A 21,834-nucleotide genomic window follows, 5' to 3' on the forward strand; every position below is an offset into this window, starting at 1 on the left:
TGTTTAGACTTTTTCCCTCATCCACTATCTGCATTCTTCTGAATTTATCAATATCAAATTTCATGGCTTAATCACAATAACAGATTCCCTTGGCAATAGTTTTTACTTGTTAGGCTTTAGTTTTAACTTTTTAACTACTCTGAGTAATCTGGTATCATTAGTTAAACTCTGATCTGAAAAAGAGAGTTATCAGTAAGGCAACATTTACGAAAATGCTGACTATCGTATTCCAAGAACAGATCCCTTTGAAATCCCCTTCTGATCAACTTGTCTCCTGCTATTATTAAAAATGAACAATTATTCTTAGGCTTTTGTTTTCAAAATTAACCCCCAAAAGAATCTTTCTCCTCCAAATAATTTAGTTTTACAGCCCCTGACAACAGGATTTTACTTTAATTAAAGTATATCAAATTCAAACCTCTAAAACGTCATGCAAATACCATATCTTATTTTCTCGATTTCTCCCTTCCCCTCAAAAAAAAAAAATCTAGTAATTTGCAAGGTGCGACTTCTCCCTGCAAAAGTCGTAATGGCTTTTTCCTGCTATGCAATGCTTTTACGTGTGCCCATTATTTTTATTTTCTTCCCTTTTCTATATCTTGAAGATTACACATCTTGTCATCACTCCTCTTCTTTCCTCCCCGCCTTTTTCCCCTCCAAAAAGTAACCTCAGTTCCCTTCTTACTACGTAAACTCACCATCTGTGACTACCACACAGATCTGGCTTTGAATCTGTTCAAAACTGCTTTCTTTCCCCAAAAGACTATTTTGTATGTTCATTAAGGAAAAAAAAAAGAGCTAGCATAGCACCGTGCTGAAGCTACCAGTCCCAACAGTGTTAACAGCCACTAACTGCAAACTACTCATAAGAGTAGTTTAGGATCCTTCTAGAAAATTGGCATAGCTTTAAATGTAAAATACGTTGCAAACAATACCATTTTTTCCACGAAGTCAGGCCCACAATAGGTATACTAGGGGTCTGACAACCCTTCCTTCCTCAGATGATGCCTAAAGCCAAAAATTATTCCTGAAAGTAACATCCTTAAAACTGTGTTATGAAAGTAAAGTTAACCCATAGGATGAAAAAGAAGAATTGAAGAAATAATTTCATCTAATCCCATATACCAGAGTTCTAGAGTAATCAAAATATACACTTCTCAAAATCAGTGTTAAGGAAAAGTTTTAAATGTGTACAAGATGGCACATAGCCTGAGCACTTGTGTTGAATATGGTAATGTTATACAGACCAGTGGTTTAAACAGGAAGCTGCTTAACCAAGATGGCAAAGCACTGCAGATACACTACTCATACCATAGCTGCCTCAGATCACTTCAAATGCATAAACCTTCTCATGGTTGAGAGGTACCAAAAGATTTATTTATTTATTTATTAACTAGGAACTCAAACTTCTAAGCAATTTATAGTCCATGTTTCTATATCTCTTGACAGCACTGGTACCACTCTCAAAACCCTCTCAGAAGAGCATAAGCCAATACTCAAATAAAAGGTATAGAGCTGGAGACCATAAGTACAGATTAAGAATGGTTATTGAGTTGAGTGTACTTCTCAAGGGTACTATTCTTCTAAGGCCTGGCCTTAAGTAAGACAATTAGAATACCTAACTCATACTGAGTTTTGTGAAGGGCATGTGTGAATGGTTTCTTCAGTTCACAGCCATGAAATCTGATTAACTTCTCTAAACAAAGATGAAAAAACATAAAATTAACCAACTTGTAGCAAATGAGTGTTTATTTCACACTGCAAATGCAACATACTTTGGCCACTTTATGGTACAAAGTCACAGGTCACTAATTTTTGCAACTTAAGAAACACAAGTAGTCAGACATTCTATGTATGCTAGACCACTTGTAGAAAATACATTCATTTTCAGGAAAAAAGATCGAAGAGATGGAACTAGTAATATTGATCCAGGAAAAGATTTAAGTATATATAAGATATTTCTATATACAGATAGATACAGAAAGATATAAGCTTATTAATGACTCGAGAAAACAGTAACACTTAGAAAGCTGATTCGGTTGTGATAGTTTGAATGCTTAAGTTCTAATAGTTTAAATGTTTGCTTGATTTGGTTCTAATAGCCTAAGTGTTTGGTAAGAGCTGACAGATTAGTTTATGCATTATATCAAAATTTAATACCAGAGGAACACAAATAGAAAAAGTAGCCCACAGCACTTAAAAAAAAGAAAAAAAGCACATGGAATTTGTTGGAAGTTGAGGATGAAGTGCTACACTTGACCATGCTTCTATGATTGATTCAATAGTGCTGAATTCTATTCAACTGTCAAATCCAGTTGAGTTTTAACAGGTCAATAATTTATTTATTTAACAGCATTCCTCCTTTCTCCTAGTTTTAATAAACCTTATGTAGGATATTAAGTAGACCAATCATATTGTTATTGGAGAACCAACCATAGAAATAGTTAAAATGCTTATAAAACAAAATGGCAAGAAGCAATCACACAACAGATCACTTTTTTCTAATTGTTTCTTTTGGCAATTTTCCCCAAAGTGCTGCCCTGACACATTCATTCACTAGAAATAACCCCTTAAACAAAAACATGAATTTAAATTTGTGATTTTCACAAAATCACAGAATTCCAGAGGTTGGAAAAGAYCTCTGGAGATCAGCTGGTCCAAGCTCCTGCTAAAGCAGGATCCCCAATACAGACTGCACTCAGGACCATGCCTAGCTCGGTATTTTTTCTCCCCTGCCTCCAGAAGCAGGGCATTCTAGGTGATCAGGAATCCATCAGTACTCAGAGGACCTAGATTATTTTCTGTCACACTCAATGAGTCCTGGGGCATCCACGAAAAGTAAAAGCTGTGAAGAGAATCCTTCTAAGACCAAATACATCTTTCCTCTGTACCGTAATGTTTTATACAGGTCAAGCATGCACACATTTTGTCTACCAGTATCCTATGCAATGAGAAAAGATCAGGAAACTTTTGTATGTATAGCATACACGGCACTAGAAAAGACAACGACTTGGAAGATCATTTGCTACCGAATTGCCATTTCAAGACACAGCTGAAAGACAATGGTAAGTTTATAATCAAAGCTGTGGCTGCTGCTGAATACTGTGAAGACTGTTTTTGTTAGGCCTGCTGATTCACTCACTTTTTTTGTTCTTTAGGTTTTCAGAAAGGACATGAGGCAGGATATGCATGGAGGTTAGATGTGTCCACACATTCTGATATTTTTTTAGTCCACTTCCGTCTTTTCCTGACCACAAGAATGGAAGTAAGTCAGCTCAGCCTCATTTGAAATACTAAGACAGTGCCTGTATATCTTTCATCTCTGAATGGGACTTTTCAATCTAATCTGACTCGGTATATACTTGGGATGATCCAAGAAAGGGAGAAGGTCCTTAGCAAAGGAAAGGTAATAATGGAAAGCACATCATTCTGCTTTCCTTTCACTTTCTCATCGAAATCCACAAAGCCTGCAAGTCAGAAACTAGTAATATGTATCAAAGGAGAGGAAACAGAACAAAGTAAGGAAAATGAGTATTCTGGAAAACTACTGATAACAAAATGAAGATACTATAACAAATTTTTAGCTCAGTAAGTTAAAGTGAGTTTTTCCTCGTTGCAGAAAAGAAGAAGAAGAAGAAGAAGAAGAAGAAGAAGAAAGACTTTTCCCCAGCACAGAGATCTGTTTAAATCCTGACTGCCACTATCAAGGCAGAATGACACTAGTAGAACTTAAGCGCTTGTGGTATTCCCCTATTGCCAGTGACAGACAGGTCTTATTTTGCTCCCAAGCTGTAAGCAGGCTCCAGTTCCATTGTAATGGATCTATAGACCATAGCCTGATGAAGAACATTAGACATTTGAGTTCCAGAGAGTTCAACTCGGGGGTCATCCCAAACAATAGCGCATCAAAAACAGTCACTGCTGGAGAGAGCCTGCGTGCACAATAGCTGTTTTTAAGAACCACCACTCAGAAGACTGACTAATTACTAAAATTTAAAACTGTTACAGCAAGCACAACATAGACTTCAAGCTTATACTACCCCCATTTTCATCCTAATCTGAGTACCAGAATCAGCCTGAAGCAAAAAATCACAGTGCTAGAAACAAGAATCAAGGACACAAATCTTTAAAATGCCTTACCACACACACACACCTCGTTTTATCAAGTCCTCAAACACTGGCAAACAATGCCTTCCAAATGGAGCAAGGTAGAATTGGAAACACAGCATCTTCTCAGAAGAGTCAGACCTTTCTCCCTCCTCCTATAACTTTTCCTCTGCTAATACGAACTTTGAAATGATACTGAAATTTAAAGTCTGTTCATTAGGCATTACAATTAACAAAAGCATAAATAGAGGAACCATTACCTCAAAAGCACTGCTTAAGGTATTATTTTTACATTATACCCATAGCTAACATAGCATAATAAACCTTCAAAGTCAAGAGGATTAAGATTTTTTTAACATCACTTTCATGTTAAAGGTTAGCATCTGCACAATCTGCATCTGCATGTGAACCAAATCAATCTAGCTGGTTGAAACCAGTCCAAAAGGTATTTAAAAATAATCTTAAAACTGATAAGCATCAGTGATAAGAGCTGAAAAGTCATTAGTAGTTATAAGCCATTATTTTCACTTCATAAGCCATTATTTTCACTTTATAAAGAACAAAAGTTCTTCAAGCATTTTCAATCCTCGATTCTTCTCCTTCTTTAAGGACCAAAATGGAATTAAGTAATTGTTGGAGCCATGTAAATAGAAAAGTGTTCTTTAAGATTTAAAAAAAAAAGCTCCTCCAAATTCTTTCCAACTTAAATGCACAAATTTTAAACCACATAACTTATGACATGCACATTTCTGCACTAATTGCTGTGTACAGTTAAATGCAAATGAAAATACAATGAGCCTGTGATTTAATGCATTGAAGAAAACGTTATATTGCACATCATTCCTGATATGTACTTAGCTCTCCAAAGAGATTAATTTCCTCACTACTTCAAGTAATCCATTCAATTTAATGAATGAGATGCCTACCCCAAAATCTTCCTCCTTTTAATTTTTCATAACTGCAGACAGTAAGAGTCTAAAAGAAATTACAAAAACAAAACATGCAGAAACAGCATGATTCTTTACTTTCCATGAACTCCCCCATTAGCAACTGTCCACTTGAAGCAATAGCACAGTCACGCACCAAACATACACCAATACAACAGCCCAGTCAATTTACTACCGTATTTTTAATGTCTGCTAAACATACTCCCTCTAGACTTTAACTGAAGTAACCTTCCCTCAGGCAAATTCAGACCTAACAGATGGGCCTTACACCATGCCCTTGAGGGTCAGCAAGCACTAGTTCAGTCTGATCAACAGGAGCTCATTTCAGAGTTGCAGAACCTCCACTGAGAATGCTTAGCTTCCAGTCCCCAGATGTTCAGTAGGTAGGCAAAAGACTCAGCTGATTTCAGCTAACACCAAGGGAAATTATTTTGACTATTATAAATAACCTCATCTTGTAACATAACACAATAAAAACCAGCAGAGTTTTCAGGGGATACGGTAGCTAAAGCCAACACTACTGAGTAGCCAGGAAGCTGCACACTAAATACACTAAATGCAATAGAAGAATCTTCAAAAACAATTCCATATAATGTACAGAGTGAAAATCAAGTCACAAAGCACGAAACTCATGTAGGACTGCTTCTGACTAGATGAAAGGCATAATTAACATTCAAGAATCCAAATATGATGAACTTCACTGAAAGTATGTGAATATTCTAATGATTAAAAAAAAAAAACTGCCAGTTTCAGTTTTCACTGACCCATGAGACACAAACCCCAATGATTCAATTACAGATGCCAAGTAAAAACAAAACAAAACTGCAAGGGAAAAAAAAAAAAAAAAAGATAGGTGCAGTAAGCTGTTCAGTGACATACCTGGGCACTTCATCGTTTTCATTTGACTAGGAAAAGTCAAGAATAAAGAAATTTAAGCTTCATAGGTTTCCCCATTATTCTATTCCTTTTCAAAATGAGAAGCAGAACTCTGGAATATAGTGGTTAGTAGACAGAATATTTAACATTTTTAGAGCTCTTAAGGATAACAAATTGAAAGTGATTTACACTCACCACTTCCTATAAACTTCTTTTAACCATCAATGGTCAAGCAATAAAAATCCTTATGATGTTTGAAAGTTATCAAGTCTAACCTCCCATCTTTAATATGAAGCTTCTTCATCGGTCCTAGGAAATAAATCACTTTTTTGATAAAAATCTTCATCACTTGCAAATGTGGGAATGGCTACATGTTCTCCCAGAAGCATCATCTACTTTTTGTTACACTGAAGAGTAAGAACTGCAGATCAAGGCTATTAAGAACTAAAGTAGGACTACCAGTGTTTTTAATTGCTAACAATTTCAATGGTACAACTGACCTTGATACCAGAAATTGTCAAATGGGCTCAAAAATAGATGCAGAAGAAGAATAAATTCATGTTTTTGTATTAACTATCATTGGCCTGCAATGAATATTAAGTAAATGTTAATGTCAACATCTTTATGATGTTACTATCAACAAGGTACCAATATACAATAAAATGCAATGCTCAAGGCCACTATTCACAGTTACCCAAGCAGACTTAAATTCATCTTTGCCTTATGCTCTCCAAACGACCATGGCATCAATTTAAAAACGTGATTAAAACAGATCTGAAGAAAAAATGACGAGCTCACAAAAACCAAGCCATCACTATGAGCAACAGAGTGCAAAAAATTAACACTTGCCTCATCTTTCTTGTTCCACTCCCTACATTTGGTCATTTTTTTTGTTTTATGATGTATTATTCCTATATTGGTAACAAACATACTTCTACTCTTAAATTTCCATGATCACCAATTTAATTCCCCAAATTAGAAACATTTCTGTTCCACAATAGTTTCCCTTACTTTAACATGTGTAGTCTTATTCCAGTATAGAAATGCCATAAAGCTTTAGCACTCCTACAGATTTTTTTAATATATGTATTTAATTTAATTAGCAAGTAATCTAGAGAGAATCCTCACAGTAGACAGAAAATAACTTCAGTTACCTGAATTTCTAATTAGTTTTTTGATGATTAGTTTTTTTTGTTTTTGTTTTTTTTTTCCAGGAAAACCATTTGTTTTCAATTTAATAGGCTCTATTCAAAATCATATAGTGTCTCGGATAGTCATCAGTTCCTGAACTCAGGAAAATCTACCATCAGTAAAAGAAATTCAATATATGCATATAAACCACCATAAAAACAAGAAAAACAGATTGCAAAACACTGCATTTTTATTTTCTTTTGCAGACATTTTACAAGACACAAGAATGCCTGCATCCGAACAATAATCCAGAACTATGTGAAGTAAAATCCACCACTACATTCTGAAGACAGTACCTTCTATTCACATTCGCTCTTGCAGCTCCTGATACAGTCCACTGATAGTCAACAACACAACTGACTCCATGGCTCTTCAAAAGCAAGGGAATAAAAACAGTATACCGAAAAATTGCAGCTGTCAGTAGAGTTGTTTTGTAAGGCAACAAAATGAAGGAGAATTAAACCAGCATCTAAGAGATATGTTATAAGAAAAGTTTAAAAGAGGGATTAAAAAAAAAGAGGAAAACAGAAGTAAAAGCTTTCTGGAAATGCTTTCAGGTTCCTGATACCTTCAAATAGGTAAAAAGTATGTTTACTAGGTCACCTTATGAAGAAAGAAAAAAGACAAGGATTTGCACAATTGCATGCGTTAAAAGCATCAGTTCTCTTAGAAGCACTTCTGCTTCTGAATTACATTTATCTGGAATTTTTGGAATTTCCATTTTTTTGGAAATTCCACCAAGGCTTTTTTTTATTAAGTTATTCTAACAAAAGCTTCCTGAAATGAACAAGACTCATGAAATTTTCAGAAATCAATCTTAAAAACAAGCTGGCAAAATTCCTTATTGAAAACCTATACAGTTATGCAATTACTAAAAAATCAACACAGGGGAAAATTAAAGAAATCAGGGAGAGATAATTTCACTTTGACAAATGATAACATTAAAGACTTATTTAGAAATTTCTTTTGGCAGTAGCTTATTTTAGAATAAAGTTCTTTCTAGGTTAGGTAGAAATACCTTGAAAAATGAGCCACACTACAAACACTTCAGTTTGATGATATAGAAGTGGGAGAAGTTAGAAAAGCTCTTCAAGAGAGAGAAATCAAAGGAACTTAAAATAACAAACACGCACAGGAAACAAAACAAGACTGAGAAAGTGTGTTCTGAATCACCACCTCTCTGTAGCTCTTTCCACTCTCCTGAATTACCTATTTGATTATATAGGTTGTTAGCCCTAGAATACCTGGATTCATAGATTTACATAACACAAAACTAGGTTATCGTCCAATTTGTACCATACAGAGGAATCAATAATATGATAAAGAAACATGAAATACCAAAATATTAGAAGATCAGTGAGAGAATACAGCAAGATAAATGTGCATGCCTTGTGATATGACAGCAAAAAAGACTACATACGCAAAAGTATTACACAAATCAAGAAACTGTAAGTATCTCTGCCTTAAAGATACAAATAACCCTGACTTTCATTTCTGGGAACCACATTATCTTCAACTTGACTATCTCCTTGGAAAGTCAGGGAACAGTAACAAGTGGTTCATAATTTTAAATCTTTACTGATAGTGTCTTTTACAAACAGCTTAACTAAGATGGGCACAAAATAAATGCTTCYGATAGTTGCACAACTGCCAGAATTTATTTTTTTTACTGTGCATTTTACATTCTGAGAATCATAACCAATCTAAATTCTAGTCAGCAATGGAAGTCAAAAATATTCAGATACCATGTCAAGTAAATTCTGCCAGGTGCTAACATTGTTGTCCCATTCTCCCATCCCCAAGACACGTTTCCCCCCATACTAAATGTGAAACTCAGAAAATGAACAGAAAAAAAGATGCAAAAGAGACTATACACAAAAAAGACCCCCCAAAAGCTCCAATTTCAGTTATTGTCACGTTAGGTTTGACTTAAGAAACAGAGAAAAGAAACACAGACACCATAGCATTCTATGAAGTAGCAACTTTGCCTGTTCATACTTACAGAATCTTTGCTACTTTGAGTATAAGCCAGTCAACAAAAGCAGAGAAACCAGCAATGTAAAACTACACTAATGGACTCAATTCATAATATAAAGGCCATAATTAAGGTCAGATTCCTTTCTACTAAAGACTTTATTAACTAGTTCTTGTATAAATTGTCCAATATACAGCTTGACATGCAAGTCAGCCTATGGAAATCTACTAAAGACATTCCAAAAGTAGTTTTATTTCAAAGGAAAAAAAAAAAGTGATTTCCTTACTTATTGTGAACATAATGAAAATACTTTATCTGAACCTTTAAGATCATTTAAATATAAAATTTTTCTTATACTTACTAGCATGCACCTGACTTATGATTACAGTGTAATAAACTATAATATCAAAATGAGGACTTAACTGCAATTTTACAGGGCAAATGGTAATTATTACAAGATGCTATGTTGAATGTTAAGATTAACTACAAGTGGAGGTTATGCTGCATTCTTGCATACGTAAAGTATATTTCATAAAGGATACTAACATTACATGTGCCAGTAATCTTGTTTTAAGTCTGAACTCAGTATCTTAGGTTCTTTTTATTCAGTGACGTTTCTCAAGCTATTTGGATAACAGAATCTTATACTATGCATCATGATGACAATGTTTGATACATTTTCAAGACTTTATCAGATTAAATCTTCTTTTATATCAAATATTTCAGCATATGTCTTATGTAACCCTCTATTATAATAAAGAAAGCATCCATTAAACCTAAGCAATCAGAAGTTTAGGTAAATATCATTTAAGACCTTAAATCCTATTATAGAGAGAACTGTATAGAGAGGAAAACTAGACATGGAAAAACAAATTCCAGGTCACTATGTTTTGCATTTTGCCATGGGGGGGGGGACCCCATACATACACCAATATCTTGAGTTAGAGGCTGTACATTTATTTTCTTGATGTTTTGTTTTTAAGTTTTCCAAAATGATAACTTAAGATTTTGTATAATTGTATACACTATCTCAATGCACTGCAAAATAAATGATAAATAGCAAGTATAATAAGGAATATTTATATTTCATCTTCTAARCCAAATTTATTTTAACATATTCATATTCTAAACATGAACAACTCTGGACACCAGGCATACAAAGCTACAGAAACGTCCTAGTTACATAGATGACTAAACAAAAAAGTTCCATTATCTTGAACAACCTTCCAAAATTACCAATTTTGTTTTTTGGCAGGTCATGTCACCGCTTTTTAGAAGCAACAAGGAGCCTGAAAGAGACTCACTGCTCACTCAAGAAGTTCATTACTCTCTTCTGTTGACCCCTTCCCCCATCTTGTCCCCCCATGCATGAGTTAGTTGGAGATTACCTTCCTAGTACCACCTATTTCAAGCATTCCCTGCAATTACTTAGCTCCTTTATGACAAGGACTAATTTTCCACTTCCCTCATAAGCTCTCACTTTTTCTCAGGCGACTAGACATATTTCATTCCCTATCATGCCAAAAGTTTTCTGTGCATATTTCACTTTTCTCCCTTGCCAGAAACCCCTATTCCCACCTCAAGTGCTCCATCTGTTCCCTTCTGCTCTATGTCCCCACTCTTCTACTCAATAACAGATTGTTCTACAACTTCCTCAACACAGTGGGTTCTAGGCATACTTTCATACTGGTGCCTTCCACATTAGCTCTGCATACTGCCCATTTCCCCATCATTATTCTCTAACTGACTAGTACATTATTATTATTATTAACTAAAGCTATTGGAAAGATGCGTAGAGGTGAGTAAGATGAGTGGTTACTGGAAAATGATGTAATTGCAAAAAAAGTTAAGTCTGATCCGTAAGCAACTCCAGAAATGCATGACATTATATGCAGCCAAAACATTTATTTGGAAAAGACACAACCTCCACTTTAMATTAAATGGAAAGTGGGAGGGGTGGGGGGGGTGAAGCACAGTTCTTTCCACGAATGCCCAGGAAATTCCCTGAAACTGCCCACCGATCATGCCTCATATACAAACGTTACCAGCCTTAACAGCATCACAGACTTAACAAACAAAATGCAAAAATACCTCTGCAGATGCCAACAAACAACAAAAATAATACCACCTATCTCTTATATTGAGTAGGAAGATACTTTTCTTAAATTCTAGGAAGTATATTTAAATATTACTGCAATAACATGAGACCAAGCTCTTTCACCTAATTCATAAAAAGACCTCATGTTAACCACTCAGTTATACCCAGCAACTTCTTTAGTAATAAAAACATTAGCTTTGCAAAGTATCTAGGCTATTTTGTCTCCCCATCAAAAGCTACTTTCTTCAGTGCCAAAAAGGCTTGATCACAACCTCTATGTAAGCAAGGATTTTATTTTGCAATTTGAAAGCAAAAAAATAGTAACAATAATTGCAGTCAAACACTGTTAATATAATGTTCGGCAGAATGTTGATATCCCAGGTAATCATCTACAGAGCCAACTGCCCACTGTGACACATCAATATTATACATACACACTAAAAAAATTTAATGACTTAACCATCTTGCCACAAGTGCTAATGAATGATCTTCACTTCCTGGATGGGAGCAAGTGAGACTATGTAGCAAAAGAGGTCTAAAGAACTTTATAATCTGGTCACATAGATACATGATGCAAAGGTATTAGAACCATATGCCTTCCTGATCGTATTTCAGATTTCCCTTCTGCCTTCATAACTGTCATTCTTATAATTCATGTGTCACTGCCAAATCAGTCTGGAAAATTATTCAGTTTTAAGACTGCAAGTTTAAGAACATGATCAAATAAGGACAATATTTAAACCTTTAAAGAATTAAGAGGATTTTTTTTTAAATCAACATACATACAAAAGGCTAAGGTGGCCTTGATTTTAAAATCAATTTTAAAAAGTTTTAAGACTGAGTGAAGAATCACTCACCTATTGCATAAAAACAATACCATTTCTAGAAATATTGTACAAGTCTAATACAGTTTACAATAGCTAAGTTTCTTTTAATATTAATTTTAGACTAGTTTTCTTAGAAAGTGATGTTTGTACCATCGTTTTGTCAGTGCCTCCTAATAATTTTGATTCTGTCAATGAATTTCAATAAAGTGAAAAAGGCTCAAAAAAACAAAAAAAACTCCTCTAATCTTACCAGCTTCATTAAAATCGTCCACTGTACAGAAAGACAGATACAAATCAGTGCTGTGCCCGAAGGAAAGATTACATCATAGTCCAACAGCTACCTGTTATGTTTGGCCTACCAATTAGTCAATCAGCACTTATGTACCAGTCGGCAAAGCTGCTCACGCATACCTCCAACTGAAACACATTTTGCAGTGCTTCTTGCCCAGTTAGTAAGAAGATGGAGCAAAGAAGCAAGTGCTAGAGAAGGTCAAAGATATTACAAGAAACAGGAACTGAGGTAACTTCTAGGAAAGGGTACAAAGATGCAAGACAAATTCACAAGCGTGTCTGTGGTGGAAGGGGAGAAAGGGAAGTTGGACCCTTATTAGCTGTACGGCTTAGAAAATGATTTATTTCTTCTGAAATATTTTATTACAGTTGTAATGTCTATCATTGTTCTCTAAATCAAACATAAAATCCGATAACAAGGCTATTTCAAACTTAAATACACTTCCATAATAAACTTACTCTTAGACAATATTTAAATGAGTAATGTAATACTTAAAATGTTTCTAAATAAATATTGTAGTTCAGCAATAATGCATCACTGAGCTGCTGATACAGCTTCACGGCATTCAGATCAGCTATTTGTACTCAGATCCATGCATTTGCTTACGTCTTGGTTTGGTACAAGAGGCTAAAGTCACTTACAGTGCTTATTACTAATTGAACCATTATTTTTGGTTTTAGAAGCATCTCAAACGTTTCCCAGCATTGTAGTAAGATAAGCTGCTACAGAGAACTGTGGAAAAACTTATCCATTCTTTCAACACATGCCTGAAAAGCAGAAGAAAACTATCAGCAGTCACATGGCTTTGTCCTTGTACAGATCTGGAGGGTAACTAGAGTTAATTTTGGCCTATTACTCTTAAGATAGCTGACCCGGGCAGGATAAAAGGCAGGCCAACTTCAGCACAGTAGTAGGAAGTTAGCACAATTCCCAGGAAAAAGCGTGGCTTAGCTCTGCCACTAACAGTCATCTAAATCAAACACAGCTAAGCCTGCGTTTTGATCTTAGAAAAAGAATTATCACTTCAGCTTTTCTTTTATTATTTTTATTTTAAGATTAGTATCTCACTGATCTGTAATCACTCCAGAGTTATTGCCCTGAACACTGATCACTAATATTAAACTGAGAATGCCACATGGTTATCCTAGGTACCAGCTTGGGTTTTGCTTTTTGGTGGTGTTTCTGTAAAACACATCTATTCAAACAAAGTACAAAATCTATGTGCATAGAAAGTGGTGGTTAAAATTCACCCTAAATTTCAGGGCATCATTTTTGGACATTATATTTCTTCTATTATTTCAAATAATAATTTGAAATATTCCTACAGTACAGGAAATTTCCTAGAGTAATGCCCCCCCATTTTTTTTTTATTAGCAGATATCCATTCAAAGTATCAGTATTAGTTAGATGAACAGTAGTTAAAAAAAATTTCAGTTGAACAGGAAAAGCTGGCATATGATCCAAACATATATAGTGTAAGTTTATATTTCATATCATCTAACTCAAAAACTCTAATTCTTTGATAATTGCAGAGAATGATAAAGAGCATGCACAGAGAAAAAGGAATTTGATCACTCAAGGAATTCAGGCCCTCTTACCACACCCTCTTATTTATTCAAATTTTCTAAAGAAACAAGAAAAAAAATCCAAAGCCTGAGGGTACGATCTGATATTACCAAACCTGACTACAGCAGTCTTAACAGGAGAATCTTTATCAACTATACCCTTCTACCAGCTTCCTCTTGCTTAATCCTGGGACTGTACAAGTCAAGTATGCTAATTCAATTTCTTTCTTTCTCTCTTCCCTCCCCCAGGTAATCTTACTCCACAGCACACTATAACGTAAGTATAGGCCAAGTTATTTAGGACTACAGAGGTAAAAATTCAGAAGCTCCATTAAGAATACAAACAGTTAAAAATCACAAAATACTGCACAATATACTATTTAATATAAAACATCACTTAACAGATAAAATACCATTCTCCAAAAGTCGCAGATTTTATACTTTAATGCAGAGGTGCCCGAATCAACGAATGGTTAAAATTTTTAAGGATTTTATTATTTAATCATAAACCTGTACCTCCATTTGTAAGTCTAAACTATTCCCAGCTCTTCCGTGGTACTTCACCATCTTACCTTACGTACTCTTCAGCTTTTCTGCATATCCCCTACTTTTTACAACACTGCTTATCTGGCTAACCATTCAAAAGCGACATATGTTCTGACTCACTGCCAGAGAACAGCAATCATTTGGATCAGTAGGTCAAGCAAGTGACTTGTTGGATTACATGTAGCAAAAATAGTAATACAGTCTACCATGCTGCAGTGAGGAGCGCACCTAAAATGAAACTTTCAATCATCAGGAATAACAAATGGCATCCTTAGTAGCACTGCTACTACTACCTACCCAGCTCAACTAACAGGCTTTGAAATTACAGCGACGTGTCTGTGAATTACAGTGCCTTCTGAGCATCCCCACATTTTCCGCCCGGAAGCTCAAGGTGAAACTTTACGAAGATTAAAAAGAAGGCAGAATCCTTAAACAGMTAAACACAAAGGATCCCGCTCCCGCAAGTGAATCTGTGCCAATGGTACTGCAAAGGAGCAATAAAGAGTGCGTACATAGGGACATGCTATGTCCCTACAGCAAGAGAAACACAAAAACAACGATGCAGAAAGGAAACAGGACACTAGCTTTGGAGTGCACGAGCAAGACATGATACCAACTGTACCTGAAAACCAACTGCAACTCACTTTTGTTATTTTCTCCACTCGCAGTTGATCTGGACTCAAGACAGACCATGATTAGATTTAAATTAGATGTAAAAAAAAAAAAGAAAAAAAAAAAGAAAGAAATTATCATCTTAAAACTCCATTACATATCTGCTGTTTTTCCAGAAGCCTACTCTCATACTTACATGATTTCATGTAAAATCTCAGCTTTCACAAAAAAATGCTTTCTGATGTTGCACATGTATAGAGAAAAGAAAATATGACTCCAGTGAACCCCGAAGTCTCAGAAGTTAGAGGGAAATCAAATAATTAAGGCTTTTTTCTAGTCTCAGAACTTTCAGGACAATTACATGGTCTTGGGAAACTGACTCACAGGGATTCTGTTTGCTTGTTTCAATATTCGAGGTTAGATTTACTAATGCCACACTTCTGAAATATGGGTATTTGCACATGTACACAGGATTCACTCTAGTGTATTCTGAAAATACATATCTGGAACAAGACATGTAATTCTTCACACCTTAACAATGGAACTATCTTAAGAAAAAGCCTATTTGATTTAAATCAAATTATAATTTTTACTTAACAGTAATTCTATCAGGGAAGTGAAATACTGTTTTTAGGCTAAACTGAGATGAGAAATAGTACACTAATTTCTTAACCTATGTGACAGGACAAACTAGTGAAAGGCCGTACAGTGTTTTAAGTATCCTAACTTCAGTTTAAGCATCCTATCTTCAGTTTAATTCAAGTATAGCATACACATCTGAAAAAGCCACTACATAAACCGCAATCTTTGGAAGTTCTAGACTAAACAATACCTGAAAGGCAGAATTCAATCATGTGTGAGAATTCAGTCGTGCTTTTCCACAAGAACTAAGCTAAAGTCTCAAAACAAGAAAGATGATCCAGAGTCCAAACAATTTGCACATTTACTGTTACAGAATTCATCCAAGGATAACTTTTATATTTAATTATTCTGCCATACTTAATACTGTGCAAGCTTTTTCCTTGTACATGCTTAATGCTGAAAGACCGGCTATCTCTTTATTTTAGTAAACTACTTTTTCTCTCCTGCGCTTGAAAGGATTGACCTGTCTGTGTTTGTAGCACCGAAACACTTCTACGGGTGCGCAGGCAGCACAAGTCCGCAGAATACTTCCCAACCCTAAGCTTTAGGGCATCCTGCCTGTGCTTTAACGCAAAGTACAACCCCAGCATCTTCGGGAGGAGGAAAAAAAATAAAAGAGAAGAAAATACCAGCTTCTAAGGAAGATAACAACCAAGTAATGCCACCTAAGCACACACTGCTCCGCGCTGGTAACCCAGCGGAGTACTTGCTGCGATTAGCGGTAAAACACCTATGCGGCGACCGACTTCTGCGGCTCCGCAACTCCCTCGGGGCCGGTGGGGCACAGCACACCCCCCGCAGGCCGGGAGGGGGGGCGGATTTCGGGCACGGCCCGAAGGGGCAGAGGGCCCCGGCGGGGGCAGGCAGGGCGAGGCGAGGCGGCACAAGTTGGCCCGGGAAACCTGTGGCTGACATGACAGCCGCGGGGCCGGGGCCGCCGCCCCAGCCCCAGCCCCGCGGCCGCGATGGCGCCCGGGGGCCCCGCGGCGGCTGGGGGCGGTTGGGCGGGGCGGTCGGGGGCCGTTGGGCGCCGGGGGGGGGGGGGGGGGCAGGGGGCCGCGCGGCGGCGGGACATGGCGGCGGCCGGCGAGGAAGGGCGCGGGCGGCCGCGACGGCACTGACCTGTCCTCCGAGTCCATGCGGCTCAAGGGCTCCCCGTCCGAGGACATCTCCAGGCTGCCCCGCCGGCCCCCCGACGTGGCGCTGCAGCTGCTACTGCTGCCGCTGCTGCTGCCGCCGCCGCCGCCGCCGGTGCCGTAGCCCTCGTCTCCGCCGCTGGACACGCTGCTGGAGCTGCTCCCGCCGCCCCCGCCGCCGCCGCGGCCCAGCCCGTCCTCCTGGCTGCCCCGGGGGCCCTTGGGCTCCTCCTTGGCGTCGGCCTCGCTGCTGCCGCCGGGGCTCGGCGAGCGGGTCTCGTCGCTGCAGCAGCCGCTGCTCGTGCTGCTGCTGCCCACCAGGCTGCTCTCCTCCTCCTCGCCGCCCTCCTCCTCTTCCTCCTCCTCCTCCTCCTCSTCGTCGTCCTCGTCCTCCCCGTCCCCGGCCTGGCTGGCGCTCTCCGGGCTTGGCTCCGACATGCTCTCCGCCTCGCCGTTCAGCAGCAGCAGCGACTCCGCCTCCGCTGCGGAGGACGAAGGCGACGACGAGGATCCAGCCCCGGCAGCGGCAGCCGCCGCCGCCTCCTCCTCCTCCTCCGCCGCCGCGGCGGCCGCCGCGCCGGGAAGCAGCAGCAGCCCCTCGGGCTCCGCCATGTCGCTGAGAGCGGCCGCCATGGCGCCTCCGAGTCGCTGCGAGCGAGCGATCGAGCGGGGCCGGGCGGGCGCGCGCGGCTGGGGCGCGCGCGTGTGCGAGCGTGCGTGCGCCGGGCGCGCGCCCGCGCTCCCCCGCCCTTGCCCTCCTCACCCGCACAATCGCGCGGCGGCGCGAGCCGCAGAGAGGAGGGGCTCGGGGCGCCGCCGCACGCGCTACGGAGCGCGCCCGGGGACAAACAACGTGGGAAGGGCGGAGCGGCGGCGGGCTCCGCGCGCCGCGTTTCCAGAGGGGCGAAGGAGGCGCGCGGGAGGGGCGTTAACGGCCGAGCCCGCCGCGAGGAAGGCGGGGGGAGGGGGAASTCCTGCGTTGCTCGCAACGCTTCGCACAAGGCGCGTCACGGCCCAGCAGCAGCCTTCCCCTCCCGCATTTCTCCGCGTCAGTGGGGCGGGCAGAGCCGCTGAGTCGTCCTGTGCAGAGGGAAGTCCCGCAGGACGAGCCCGGCATGGGGGAACACGTCCCTCCCGACCGCGAGTTGCGCCAGCAGCCTCATTGCTTTCCCCCCCCCCCATCTCCCGCTTCCCAACAAGACACCCCGGCGGCACAGTGGGCTCCTGCTCTGTTAAAAAAACCGCTCAAGTTGGGTAGCCCCAGGGCTGGCGCGCAGGGCTGCCGCCAGGCAGGGCAAAAGGAAAAAAAACTTGAGAGAAATTTGTGTCTGTGACAGAAAGGGGAAGCGTGGGGGAGGGAAGCTGTAGGGAAGCCAGGGCTAACTGGACTAATAGTTACTAAAGGGAGGGGGGAAGCAGAATACAGAGCTTATGAGAAAGGGAGAAACAAGGCTCCTCAGCAAAGAGAGCTACAGGGTACAGGTCAAGATGTGACGTTACTGAGTGAGGGTTGTCAAAAGACAACCTCAGCTGGGGCACAAAAGAGACAGAAAAAGGTTTTCAGTAATAAAACAGAAAGGAATGAAGAAATAGGCCAGCTATGCAGTGAGGGGAGAGCAAAGAGAACAAACTCGATATGGCCTTAAGCCTCCATTTTCAGTACAGAACATGTTGGCTGAGGGAGCAAAAGCGGTATGACTAATGGTGAATGGAAAATGTAAATTATTGCATTTAAGTGGAAGTAAAACTAAAGACTTAGATGTTCTAGAACTGGGGAAATTGGATAATCTCTTTTTGATAAATTAGTTTCATTTTAGAGGGGCAAGGATTAGTAAATTTGTTAAGTTGGGAAYTATGCCATCTGATAACAATATGTGGTGCATGTACTTAAGGAAAGGTGAATGACAGATGAACAGATGATTGTCAATCGTATGCAAAGACTTCAGAACAATTATGAAACTTAAAGGCATTTTAATATAAATGTAAAATGGGATAAAATTTACAAAGGGCAGATCATGCCAGACTAACTTGATTGGTTATTTAACAAGGGTTTTATTTGCGCAGACCTTGAGAAACATTTGATAATACTGTCACATGGAAATGATTAGAAAAGGTTGATAGGATGGAGATCTGCAGTAAAGCAGGAAAGTAGGTAGAAACTGAAAAAAAAACAGATAAATTAGGTGGTTTGACAGATTTTTGGAGGGATGAGGGGAATACTTGAATACATAACATACATTCCATATGAATTTTAGATGTCATATATACATCTTGTCAGTCTTTACCCAGCTCTTACAGAGCTTGGCACATTTTGAAAAAGTATGAAACAGTGGTAGCTTAGTTTAAAAACAAAMAACAAAACACAGAACCACAACTCAGTCCAGAAGAACATTGTGCATTCTGTATAGTAGGAAGAACATCACCAGTTCAAGTTCTAGCAAGCATTTCTGGCACATCACAGAGATCCTAGATTCAAGCAAGAGTTAACTACATTGGACTAAATTCAGGTAAACATGATCCTAAGAAAGACCTGCATAAGCATAACTGGAGATGGTATCCAGCCCATCAACGAAGTAGTTGTTAGCAGCAACATCCGCAATCGATAGTGTAGCAACATCAAAATAAAATGACACAATGGTGAAATAGTAACACAGTATTGGAGCAAAGGAACATGACATTGAATTAATCTTTAAAGACAAACTAATGACATCTTTAACCTGCAGATGAGTATAAGAATTTTTTTTTTAAAAAAAGCAAAAAAGTCATGACAGTTTTTCAGATTCTAGAAACCAGATTCAGCTAGAAAATGGAATTGGTAAGAATGCTTAAAATGACCCAGTAGACACAATTCAGAATGAGGACTTCTATAATCCCAGTGTATGTATATTTAGTATATGTATCATTGGTCTACTAACTCCGCTAAACAGTCACCAAACTTTGAGCTTCTACATCCTCTTTGCCCCCACCACTTCCTCAACCCAAAATGACAACTGGATCTATACCTCCCCCTTCAGTTACAAAGGGGTGGCACTCCTGCATGGGAGCTGCTGTCACTAGTCTTCTCACACAGTAAGCAAGGTTTAAAAAAAGAATTAAACAGAACCCTTTTGACTCAGTTAAAAGGCAGCAGTAACTGGAACAATTCCTATGCCCCTTCTATCCCAAATTCCCTTTCTTTCTAGCGTTCTCTACAAGCAGTAGTAGTGAGGGACAGAATCAGAGAAGTACCAGGTCATGAGAAACCAAAAATGTGTACTAGAACTACATAAAAGGCATCCTTAACAACCTATGAATATGAGCAAAAAAAGGAAGGGAAGGGAAAAGTTATTTATATCAACAAACTCCAGGTACTTTAATGTATGTTGTGCAAATACATTCCACAGTACCATTTCTCGCTATATATTTTTTTTTAATCTCTCTGAGTTTCCTGAAATCATACGTGCAGCCAAGGTTCCTTCTGTTTGTGTACCGAAAGTATACAGGGTGATTCAGACCTCCCACTTTTCACTTCCCTAAGTAGAGCAGTAGAGATGACAGTTCATTAGGTAGCTATTTGTTTATTCAAAGAGGGCCACTGAGTAAACCTCAGGATACAAGTGAATAGGAAGGATGGTATGGAACTTGCCTAATGGAAAGCAGTTAGCATTTAAGCAAGAGATCAGTACCAAGGCTACTACTGTGATAGTGATCAAAGAAATATCTTTTTATCATCTCCTGGTGCCCTGCTCTGTTTTTCAAAACCACCAAATTCTCAGTCCAGACTTGATCCTCAAGCACTATAATAAAGTCAAACAAGCAGCAATGACGACTTGAATCTTTTGTTATTGAGATTTTTCTGTGACAATTTATCCAGCTTAGCCAAGGCAAATCTCCCTTTTCTTCTTTTGACTTTTTCAAACCCTGCTCCAGTCTTAAAAGAAGAGGTCTGTCTGAGAACAGGTGGGTCTAGAACTTGCAAAAGCATCAAAATCAGCTGTATATCTATTGTCTAATAAAAGCTCAAAGCAAAAGATATGCTGATATAGGAAATCCTTTAGATAAAAGAACTTACATGTCCACTTACACTGTAAAGGTGGATGTTACTTTGCCATTCACATGAAGGGTTTCTGGTATGCTCAGTTTAATTGCCATGATCCTATTACAACAGAGACAATACTTTAAAGCTAAGGGACTTATGATGAGACATACTGATCTCTGGTACTCTGAAGATATTCTCAGCAAGGTACGAAAGAAAACAGAGGTCAGTAAATAARCTAGTGAAAGCTTGTTCATGGCAAAGTGTTCAAGTAGAAGCATTCTCCTCTCATACAAGAACAAACAACAAGCTTCATAAATCTCTGAGACGTTTGTATAGCATTGCCAACACAGCAGAACAGGGAGAAGAAATTAGGAGCATAGCTGTTACTGTCTCACTTCAGGAATACAAAGGTGCAGGGCGTTCGCATTGACAGCAGAGTCAGTAATGAGTACAGTCCAGAAAAGTAGTTCCTTCTTTTCTTGAGTCACAACAACTTTGCAGGGGCTGCTGGTGGTGGTGTTTGTTGTTGCTTGGTTTTGTTTTCCAAAGGACACTTGGGTGAGATCACCAGAAGTAGCTCAGCTTTGATACTTCTAATGCAATTTTTTACCTAATGTTGATCAACGTCAAAATACGCCATAATGTATAGTATGCAAACAAAATACTTCAAAACAGTGAGAAAGGCCTATAAAGAGAGAGAGAAAAATACCATAGGTGTAAGATACAGGAAAAATGACATTCTGTCTTGTACTTGTTAGGATACGTGGGGAAATTCTGTAAAATGAGACACTGTCACTGAGCGCTTTTCTTTCCCTCCTGCCTCCACATGCATATCTTAAACACTCTGCAGGAAATTCCTGCTGCCTGAACTTCATGACTCACCTTGCTCACAATAATCCACATACTCAGCAGCCTCTGGAAACTGCGCCTTCCTTTCTTTCTACCCCACCCTGCCCCATCCAAMTGCCACATCCAAGGTCTTGAGGAAGAGGCTGAAACCTC

General features: G+C 39.1%; 1 protein-coding gene across 2 annotated transcripts in view; it reads right to left on the reverse strand.

Moving 5' to 3' along the window:
- Positions 1 to 17,486, reverse strand: part of AEBP2 (AE binding protein 2) — a 51,882-nt gene extending 34,396 nt beyond the window's left edge. For both annotated transcript variants that reach the window (XM_085323974.1, XM_085323973.1), the window contains exon 1: positions 16,801 to 17,486. In XM_085323974.1, the coding sequence (XP_085180100.1) occupies positions 16,801 to 17,447 (647 nt within the window). In that variant the 5' untranslated portion in view covers positions 17,448 to 17,486. The remainder of the gene's footprint in view (positions 1 to 16,800) is intronic.
- Between the last annotated feature and the right edge of the window lie 4,348 nt (positions 17,487 to 21,834).

The sequence above is a fragment of the Rhea americana genome, unplaced genomic scaffold (genome assembly GCF_003343005.1).
Source record: "Rhea americana isolate MKP2758 unplaced genomic scaffold, rheAme1 scaffold_9, whole genome shotgun sequence".
NCBI classification, from domain to species: Eukaryota; Metazoa; Chordata; class Aves; order Rheiformes; family Rheidae; genus Rhea; species Rhea americana.